Source organism: Callospermophilus lateralis, chromosome 12 (assembly GCF_048772815.1).
Source record: "Callospermophilus lateralis isolate mCalLat2 chromosome 12, mCalLat2.hap1, whole genome shotgun sequence".
NCBI classification, from domain to species: Eukaryota; Metazoa; Chordata; class Mammalia; order Rodentia; family Sciuridae; genus Callospermophilus; species Callospermophilus lateralis.
In genome coordinates, this window is record NC_135316.1 from 23,922,080 (window position 1) to 23,933,707 (window position 11,628).

The 11,628-nt window shown below is 33.2% G+C and overlaps 1 protein-coding gene across 1 annotated transcript in view; it reads right to left on the reverse strand.

Annotated features, from left to right (window-relative positions):
- The window catches only part of LOC143411815 (intraflagellar transport protein 88 homolog), a 50,228-nt gene extending 39,574 nt beyond the window's left edge, over positions 1-10,654 (reverse strand). The window contains exons 1-2 of the mRNA XM_076872695.1: positions 10,611-10,654; positions 9,763-9,849 (exon numbers count right to left, since the gene is read on the reverse strand). Of these exons, the coding sequence (XP_076728810.1) occupies positions 9,763-9,849; positions 10,611-10,654 (131 nt within the window). The remainder of the gene's footprint in view (positions 1-9,762; positions 9,850-10,610) is intronic.
- Positions 10,655-11,628: the final 974 nt, after the last annotated feature.

Below are 11,628 nucleotides of genomic sequence, written 5' to 3' on the forward strand. Positions count from 1 at the left end.
AGCATTTAGATTGCTTTGTTATTGCTAACAAATACAAAAAATAAAAAACTTAACACCAAAAAAAAAACAAAAAAAAACAAATAACCAATCAATAAATGGGCAAAGGAAATGAACAGACACTTCACAGAAGAAATACAATCAATCAACAAATATATAAAAAAATGTTCAACATCTCTAGCAATTTAGAGAAATGCAAATCAAACTACTAAGATTTTATCTCATTCCAGTCAGAACAGCAATTATCTAGAATACATGCGACAACAAATGTTGGTGAGGATGTGGGGAAAAAGGTACACTCATACCTTGCTGGTGTGACTGCAAATTGGTGCAACCACTATGGAAAATAGAATGGAGATTCTTCAGAAAACAGACCCATACACAGTCACTTGATATATGTCAAAGATGGTATTACAGAATATTGGGAAAAGCATAATCTTTTGATGCTGAGTCAAATGGATAGCCCTAGTAAAAAGAGCAGAGGGAAAAAGAAAGATCTTTCCCTACTTCATGCCATACTAAAAAAAAAAAAAAGAAAGAAAGAAAGAAAAAGAAGAGAAAAACCCACGTGGATCATCTATCTAAATTTGAAAGGTAAAATTTCTTTTTTTTTGTTGTTATTTTTTTATTGGTTGTTCAAAACATTACAAAGCTTTTGACATATCATATTTCATACATTAGATTCAAGTGGGTTATGAACTCCCATTTTTACCACAAATACAGATTGCAGAATCACATCCGTTACACATCCACATTTTTACATAATGCCATATTAGTAACTGTTGTATTCTGCTACCTTTCCTATCCTCTACTAGAAAGGTAAAATTTCTATAAGAAAACATTGGAAAATATTTTCATAAAGTTGGCGTATGCAAAAGTGTCCTAAAAAGGATACACTAAGCAAACAACAACAAAAACAACAAAGAAACAAAAGGAAAAAAAAATGAGGGTGAGTGTTGAATGGAACTTTAGAAAAAACAGGTACTTGTATGGTAAATATAATGTGAAATTAATCATTGGTATATAGGAACACAATTGATATATGGGTGTTAATTTTGTATCCTGTTACTTTGTTGAATTCATTTATGAGTTCTAGAAGTTTTCTGGTGGAGTTTTTTTGGATCTTCTAAATATAAGATCATATCATTGGCAAAAAGAGATAGTTTGAGCTCTTCTTTTTCTATTCATATCTCTTTAATTTCTTTCTTTTGCTTAATTGCTTGGGCTAGAGTTTCTAGGACTATATTGAATAGAAGTGGTAAAAAAGAGTATCCCTGTCTTGTTCCTGTTTTAGAGGGAATCCTTCTAGTTTTTCTGTTTAGAATGATATTGACCTTCAGTTTGTCATATATAGCTTTACAACACTGAGGTATGTTCCTATTATACCTAGTTCCTCTAGTGTTTTAAACGTAAATGGATATATGGAGATTGTTCAAAAAAGTAGGAATGAAACCACCATTTGACCCATTTATACTACTCCTTGGTATATATTCAAAGGATTTAAAATCAGCATACTACATTGACACAACATATCAATGTTTACAGCATCATAATTCACAACAGCTAAGCTGTGGAAACAATCTAGATGCCCATCAACAGATAAATGGATAAAGAAAATGTGGTTCATATATACAAGAGAGTATTACTCACCCATAAAGAAGAAAACTTTATGACACTTTGCCGGTGAAAGTATGGATCTGGAGATTATCATGCTAAGTGAATAAGCCAAACCCCAAAAAAACCAAAAGTCAAATGTTCTGATATAAGAACGCTAACCTACAAAAAGATGGGGAGAGGAGGAATAAAATAGTTCAGTGGATTAGACAAAGGGGAATAAAGGGAAGAGAGGGAGGATAGAAATAGGAAAGACAGTAGAATAGCTCTGATATGACTTTCCTATGTACATATATGAGAATCTCAACATTGTGTTACATCCACAAGACTGAGATCCTAATTAGAACAAGATATATTCCATTTTTGTATAAATATATCAAAATAGATTCTAATTAAAAGGGACAAATAAAAAACTTTAGATACTTGTTAGGTCCATTTTATCTATATTATGCTTTAAATGTAGGCCAGATTTTTGTTTTGTTTTTTTGTACTAGGGATTGAACTCAGGAGCACTTGACCACTGAGCCATATCCTCAGCCTTATTTTATATTTTATTTAGAGACAGGGTCTCACTAAGTTGCTTAGCACTTCACTTTTGCTGAGGCTGGTTTTTTGAACTTGTGATCTTCCTGTCTCAGCCTCCTGAGCCACTGGGATTATAGGCGTGTGCCCCCAGCATGCCTGGCTGTAGGCCAGTTTTTTACAGCTAAAGGATAAATGTGATCGTGTATACTATCATGTTTCATATTATCACAATAAATCTGGGATAAAAATCATGGCAAACCTTGGGTACTGGATTATGAGAAAGCAGAGTTGGTGATAAATAACTTATAAAAAGCATGTTTTATAGGTTAAAAGTACAAATTGCCACAATGTCCCGTAAAATTAAAATGGATAAACTGCAATATATTAACATCATGAACCATAACACAGCAATGAACAAACCACTGCTATCTGCAAGGATATGTATGTCTTGTAAAGAAAACATATGAAAAAAATATGTACAATAAGATTCATTATATATAATGTTTTTTAAAACTAGCAAAATTAAATGATGGTGTCAAGTATGCCTGTTTAGGAGGTTAAAGTATGAAGATAAGCAAGGAAGTGATTAACAATGAAGTTGAGACTGTCACTTTTCAGAGTAGGAAGTGCAGTGACCCAAATCAGGATCTTCTAGATACTGACAATGTTCTATCTTTAAATTTTATTTATTAAGCTATGCAGTGGTCACACAGGTGTTTATTTTGTGATACAACACTAAGCTGATGTTTGTGTTTGTCAGCTTTTGGTTGCTATGACCCAACCAGAACAACTAAGAGGAGGAAAAGTTTATTTTGTTTCACGATTTCAGAGGTTCAGTTCATGGTAGGTCAGTTTGATTGCTCCAGGCTGGAGGTAAGGCTGAACATCATGATAAAGGATGGCTGCTCAACTCATTACAGCCAAGAAGTAGTGAAAGGGTGGAAAAGGGGCCACAGGGAAGAAGCACCACTCCAGAGCATGCCCCAATTTGCCTATAGGTACCACCCAGTCCATTCAACTAGGATGGACTAATTAGGTTGCTGTTCTCATAATCTAATTTTATACCTCTGAATATTCCTGCATTAACACAGGGGCTTTTTTTTATTCTTCTTTTTTTGGGGGCAGCGGGCAGGGTGATGGTGCTGGGGATTGAACTCAGGGACACTCAACCACTGAGCCACATCCCCAGTCCTATTTTTGTATTTTATTTAGAGACAGGCTCTTACTGAGTTGCTTAACATCTCACTTTTGCTGAGGCTGCCTCTGAACTTGTGATCCTCCTGCCTCAGCCTCGCAAGTTGCCAGTATTATAGGCATGCACCACCTCGACCAGCTAACACAAGAGGTTTTGGGGGATATCTCATTTCTAAACCATATACTATTTTGTATAATTTTTTTTTTAAGCAGAATCCCACCGTGTTGCCCAGGCTCAAAGGATCCTTTCTAAGCCTGCCGAGTAGTTGGGACTATGAAAATAGCATCCAGCTATTTTATTTATTTAATTTTGTTATATATGACAGCAGTATGCATTACAATTCATATTACACATACAGAGCACAATTTTTCATATATCTGGTTGTACGTTTGTGTTTTCATACATGTACTTAGAGGAATGATGGCCATCCCATTCCACTATCTTTTCTACCCCCCGCCCCCTCCATTCCCCTCCTTCCCCTGTGCCCTATCTATAGTTCATCTAATCCTCCCATGCTCTCTCCCCCAACCACATTATGAACTGCATACTTAAATCAGAGAAAATATTTGGCATTTTGTTTTTTGGGATTGGTTAACTTCACTTAGCATTATATTCTCCAACTCCATCATTTACCTACAAGTGCCATTATTTTATTCTCTTCTTATGCTGGATAATATTCCATTGTGTATATATACCACATTTTCTGTATCCATTCATCTACTGAAGGGCATCTAGGATGGTTCCACAGTTTAGCTATTGTAAATTGTGCTGCTATAAACATTGATGTGCCTGTGTCTCTGTAGTATGCTGTTTTTAAGTCCTTTGGGCACAGACCGAGGAGTGGGATAGCTGGGTCAAATGGTGGTTCCATTCTCAGTTTTCCAAGAAATCTCCATACTGCTTTCTATATTGGCTGCACCAGCAATGAATGTATGAGTGTGCCTTTCCCCCCATATCCTCACCAACATTTATTGTTGTTTATATTCTTAATAGCTGCCATGCTGAGATGAAATCTTAGAGCAGTTTTGATTTGCATTTCTCTAATTGCTAGAGATGTTGATATTTATAGAGAGATAAATGAGATATATTTGTTGACTGATTGTATCTTTTTCTGAGAAGTGTCTGTCCATTTATTGATTGGTTTATTTGTTTTTTTGGTATTAAGATTTTTGAGTTCTTCATATATCCTAGAGATTAGTGCTCTATGTGCACATCCAGCTGTTTTGTATAATTTTTGTGTGTGCTTTATATTTCACCAAAAAAAGGTTTAAAATATTTTAATTATATGAAAATAACAAAAATATAGTAAGAATGCCAGAAAATTTATAGTGAAAATCACAAATAATTTCAGGACTGACTTTTCCCTTCTGTTTCTCAATAAAACAATTGGATTTCCATGAGTTTCCAAACCTGGCAGCATATTATCAAAGAGCACTGAAAAAAAGGTTTTTCTGTCCCATTCAAGACTGAAATCTTAACTTTTAATGATTTCCTTAGTCAATGGCATTCCAAAATTATTGACATGGTACAAAGTACTATTCATGTGTTTGATACCTATCACAGAACCCATAGGAGGCTTTTATTTATTCATGAGTCTTAACACCTGGAATTTCTAGAGTACAGACTGGGCCTTAGAATTTATTGACTCCTCTGATGATTTTAATATTCAGCCAAGGGTGGTATCACTGGTAAAGAGAATACTGCATGTATCAGAATCACTTGGTGGGGAGTTGATAAAAATGCAAATGCTCACTCCTGATTTCAGAATCCTGACTATGGTGGGAAGAGAATAGGAGAACTTGATAATAATCTGTACTTCTTTGTTGATTTGTTTGTTTTGCAGACACAATCCAGGGTCTTGCCCATGCTAAGCATGTACCCCAGGTACTACCTATACTTTTAAAAAGTAACCAGGTCATTTCCAATGAATACAAAGTTTAATAAGACTGACCTAAACTAACTGTCTTTAGTCAAGTCTACATTTCTTAGCTACAAAAAGGCAATGATTATGCTTACCTCCCTGAGTTAAAGTATAAAGGAATACTAAAACAATCTAAAATAGCATTGTGGTCATTAAATTTAAGCTGAATTAAAATATTTTATGCCACAATTTAAGGCATGAACTTGATATCAGGCTTGCTTACATGCTCACTGAAAACTGGCCTAGAGAAAATTAATGACTTTGTCTTTAGAAAAATGTCTATAAAATTTCTGGCTTTTTGACTAATTTATTAATATCAACTAGGTTTTGAAAGCTGTATATTTCCAGATTTCAACAGGATGAAATAGTCAATAGTCAGTAAAACATTAGCAAGCACTTTTTCTCATGGATCCATTACCATGATGAAAAATTTAAGCCAACGTCGGGATGTCAACCTATAGTCCCAGCTAATTGTGAGGCGGAAGCAGAATTGTTTTAAGCTTAGGAATTTGGGGCCAGTCTGGGTAACATAGAAAGACCTGTTATTGAAAAACAAATTTTTTTTAAATGGAAAACAACTTCCAAAAGCTAGATCTGAATAAAGAGAAAATAATCTTTCAACTTCAAAACTGTGTCACTTTTATTGAATAATTTTAAAATATAAAAATAAAACTGTCTAATGGGCTCAGAAGATTCGACATCAGATTCTACATCTAATGGGCTCAGAAGATTCTTCATAATGAAAATATAATTTAAGAATTATCAAAACAGATTAGAAATCAGCTGGCTTTGTGGGGATACAGCACATTTGTAGAGTGCTTGCCTCACATGCAAGTTTCAATCCTCAGCATCATAAAAAAAAAATCAGATGGCTTAATTTAAATCTTTTGCTTGTTTAATTTCAAATCTTAAAAGTTCTCCAAACAGATGTTATTTATGTCTTAGAATGTCTGTACCTTAATCCTCTACAATTTATATGAAAAAAAGCAGACAAGGAGAATGTATGACACTTACTTAAAAGTAGTCATTACATTATGAAATATTTTTCTACATGTATTCTTTAACCTCAGTCAGAAGCTCTGATGTTGCCTGCAAAGAACACTGTCTAGTATTTTAAAACACATATGTACATATATTCCTGTGCTTAGTTTAATATATATATGGGCATCATTTTCAACACGTATGTATACAAAATAGGCACATATATACGTACACAATTATTGCAATTTATAAAAAAATTATATAAGGAAATTCTATGAATATACAAACATCTTTCTTCAAAGTTCCTAAAAATGAAATTTGCACTTCACTTTTCAGTTATCTAAGATTTGGCAAATATTTTGAAAAGCTGCCAGGTCCAAAGAAATTGATGCCTGTATAATTAACACATAAGGAAATAAGACATCTTAGGTTGCAAATGAAATCTTGAAAATTCCTTTGAATTTTAACAACCATGCTAAGAATTAAGATCACTAAGCTCTTTGGCTAAAACAAACATTTTAAAATGTTGTTTCAGGATAAAGTAATATGTGAGGGTAAATCTGGAAGCTCAGTAAAAGATGGTTAAGTCTTAGATTCCTTCTTTCATTGTATTAGCATCCATATAAAAAAAACTGGAAATTTAAATAGATGCCAATATGTTCACTTTCTATTTCATAATAGCCATTTGTCAATGTTTCTTAAGCAAGCCTACCATTCTTTTTCTAAATATAACACTATCGTTTTACAACAGGAACATATTCAAGTGAAAGCATATGCTTTGGCTTGATGCAGGGTCATTAAGCTAAAAAACCCTAATGTTCTACTTGAATATATTAGAAAGTAAAGGTAAGATTATACATGAATAGAATCACCTAGTCTGTCCAGATCTTAGGTCTGATATGACAAAAGCAATTACCCTTGGAAGTTAAAACTTTTATTTAATGGAAAATGGTTGGCATTTTAACAAATATTCAATATTTCACTTAAAAACTAACTGCTAGATTGCAAAGATGAGTATTATCATTTTTTAAACATAAAAACATTCAAAAATTAAATATATATACTCTTATAAATATCAAGATAACTTAGTTTATACTTTGTAAAACAAATAATGTTTACCATTCAGCATAAAGATATGACTAAAAGAGCAGAGTTAATTTATTGTGAGGTGGTTGTCCCAAAATCAAGAAGATCTTAGATGACAACCAAAATTTAGTGTTTGCAAAAATGGATCTAGCTATTCCCCATTACCATGGTTGGTGAAAAGAAAATGCACGTGGAGTCCTGTACACAGATACAATGACACATTTTAAGGGACTCATTTATAAACTAGGTGGACAACCAGTCTGGCAGAAAATCAAATATGAATATATAAACACCCTATCTGAAGTGGGTAAAGGAATTGGAACTGCTTATCCAGAAAGAACAAAGATTTGGAAGAAAGCCCTCCATCACAATTAACAATAGGCAAGACTGTGACTCAAAAGGGGAGCAGACATAGACATTCATGGCTCACTTCTTCCCGGACTCCCACTTAAAATGACAGGAAAAGAAATAAAAGTGGTGAAACTCTACAACAAAGATCATGGCAGGAGGGGGACATGAGCAAATACAATTTCTAGACTAATAGAAAAAAGATAAAGTTGTGCTTGTATGTAAGTAGAACAAAGGAAGATAGTTACACTAAGAAAGATTCCACAGAAGTGTGTTGACTGTCCCCACAGAGTTGAGGTGAGGTTGTGGATTCAGGCCCCAGTGGCACAGATCAGGCTGACCACAGGTCTGTTACAGAACTACTGATCACTCCATCTGTGTGAGTGGTGAAGCCTACAGGTGCTCCTCACACTCCACAACAACAAAGGAACAACCAGAAGAAAGAAGGTGTGCTTGGAAATATTAAGTAATATGTAAAAAAAAAAATTTAAAGTAAAAATAAAATAATTAAATTGGAGAGTTGGATCAAAAAGTGAAGGTGTCTCCCAGAAAGCAAAGAAAACCACAGACAGAAAATACTGTATCAAAGAACATAAGTTATAAGAACTTCTAAAATCCAATTAATAGAAATTCATAACTGGAGAAGGCAGTAAATTGTAAAATAATTGATAAAATAATATTTTTTCAAGTTGAAATATAAGAGGGGTCATGGAATGCTTAGGAGAAAGAAACACAAATTTAAAATGTGGTTATATAATTTCAAAATAACAAGTTAAGGAGAAAATTATAAAAATCTTCAGAAAAAAATGTAGAGCACAACAAATAACAAGGATGTGACCAACATTAGAATCCTAGTCAGCAACAATGCTAGTTAACAAATGGGTCACTGTTCTTAAAGTTCTGAAAGAAGCTATACAAGTTATGACCTTGTTATATCTGATCTATCAAGAATGATGACAGAATTAGACCCACACAGAAAGACATTAGGGGTTAATTGCGGATGAAATTAAGAGAAGAAAATAAAGCTGTTAAATGAGATAGAGGGTTCAGACCAGAAGAGAAATGAAGGCAAGCCCCAAGATAGCATTTAACACCAAACCAAGCCAACAACCATCTTGTAGAAACTAGAGCAGAGAAAGATTCTTGGAAGGAAAAACACCAGAAAAACCAGACTCTACAAAGAATGTAAAAGAAAGACATGCAATTGGAAACACAGTAAAAACAAATGTCATGGGAAAAACTAAAGCTGCCAGTGCAAAATAAAACAGGAAGATCATGAACTCTAGAAACAGAATAGATTCCAAGGGATAAACAGCATGGGTAAGAAGCTGAAAGACGATGAAAATATAACAAAGAAAGGTTATTTTATTCTATCAATAAGAACTATGGAGAGTAACTAGAAAATTAGAGCCATAATTCTTCCATACTGACCTGATATTTTAATCACATATAGGCATCAGAGATAAACTCTGTATTTGTTCATTCATGAGAGGCAAATTTGGATTCAATATGAGGAATAATGTTATAAACCTTTATTAAAGATGTTAGAAAGTAAAGCAAATGAATCAAAACATCAGAAGAATCCAAGCAGAAATTAAATGATCACCTATATGAGACGCTATAAAAGAAGACAGGAGATTCAACCACATGCTCATTCAACAAATGACTGGAGCTTTCCTAAATCTAAAACACTTCACTACTCACTAGGAAATATATTATTATAACAGGAAACAACAGCCTTTTTAGATGTGAGAGCTATTACCCAGGATGAAAAGTTTACTACTAACAAAGCAGAAAAAAAGTAAAAAGAAAGAAGGCACAAGCTGGAATTTATACAATGGAAGAAATCCTAAGAAATGGTAGGTAGTTCATTTGCCCTAAATTCACTTAATTTGTGAAATAAGATGAACAAATAGAAAACTTCACAACTTTTATGATAGCCTATGTTCACCTTAATACAATTATATGTTTCATAAGTATAAAGCAATACTTATAATCATTATTCTCTTTTCTAATAATATTAATTTTAAATCAATAAAGTATGATCATGAAAACACCACATTCAGGCAGTTTTACTGCATTTAAAATCTCTTACCAATCATAACCTACAGCAAAAGATGTTTCAATTACAGGAGCAATGAGTTTTGCAGCTGTCATGATGTATTTTTCTGCCATGGCTTTCCTATATCAAACAAACAAAGTTTTATTTAGAAATATGAAACAAAAATAGTTAAAATTTAGCTCTTAAAATGTAAGTGTAAACATCTGTCAAAGCTAACATACCACAGGAGCTTCTTAAATGATAGACAACTACACAAGAAATATGCTTGCAAGTCAGGTTAAAAAAACCACAATTTGGAAATATGACAAGCAACATGACTGCCATCTGGGTCAACAATGTTTATTCCACTTTCTGCCTGATGATGCCTTCTGACAAACTAAAGAAACAAAGAGACACTACAGAGGCAGCCTGTGTGGCTCTACTGCAGAACTTACATAACCTACAATGTGAACATGAAAGTAAATAGTGAAAATGACCACTGAAGAAATAGTGTGAAGTGAACAGCAAAAATGAATTACTACATGTTTCTTTGAATGCATATGTACATGTATGTGCACGTGTATAGGCATACATATATAAAATCGTACACTGTCCCTAATACTGGAAAATGCCAAATTGTATTTCAAAGTGGACATGCCAATTTATAGAGGTAGATGAGTGTTCCTTTAGTCTTTTTTTCCTGGATTTATAAACACAAGCAGTTTTTTAATTGGACTCAAAATGTATATAACTATTTTATAATCTGTATTTATTATACTATATTGTTGTGAAAACTATATTTTTCCAAGTCATTAAACATTAATTCTGTAATTTCTTTCTTTTCATTAAACATTTTGACACTCATAAATTCACATATATATAAAAAAAAGGAATAGGGATACCTTTTACCCTTTACCCTGTTTCTCCAAGGATGACGGTATAACATCACGACCAAGATTCTAGCATTGATACAGTGAATATATGGAGTAGTTCCATTATGTTTTCATTCCCTCATGTTATCTTCCTAGCACCTCTTCAACTCCTGACAACCATTAATCTGATCTCCATTTCTCTAACACAATCTTTGGAAAAGGATATTTTCATAAGATAATTTCCTTCAGATCCACCCAAATTATTCCCATATTAATTTCTTTTTGTTGTTGATTAACATTCCATGTTATATATCAACAGATGCAGAAAAGGCACTAGAAAAACATCAATACTCATTCATCATAGAAACCTTCAGAAAAATAGAAACAGAATTTTTCAACTTGCTTGAACCATAAGTTTTTTTCCTTAACTGGTTAATATGACTGATATTTAATGAACCAGGCTTGCATCCTTGGAATAAACCCTACTTTTAATTTTTAAAAATGTATTCCTGAATTCTTTTTTTTAAAACAGCTTTATAAAGATATAATTCACATACCAATTTACCAATGTCAAGTCTACAATTTAATGATGTAAGTGTATTCACAGATTTGTGCAACAACCTACCCTAATAAATTTTAGAACATTTTCACAACCTTAAAAAGAAACTCAATACCAATTAGCAGACACTTCCCGTGCCTATCAACCACTGATCCACTTTCTGTTTTTATACCTAATCTTTTTTTCCATTTTCGAGGCTCATCTGTATATAGCATATATTCCATTGTACAGATAGAACATATTTATAAATTCATGAGTTGTTGGACATTTGGATAATTTTCACTTTTAGATACTATGAATAATGTTACTATGAACATTTGTATACAAATTGTTATGTGAACCATGTTCTAACTGCTTCAGATTATCTCCCTAGGACTAAAATTGTTGGGTCACATGATAAGTTTATGTATAAGCTCTTGAGGAAGTTCCAGTCTGTCTTCCAAAAAGTTACAGTACCATTTTATATTCTCACCATCAGCATGAAGGGGG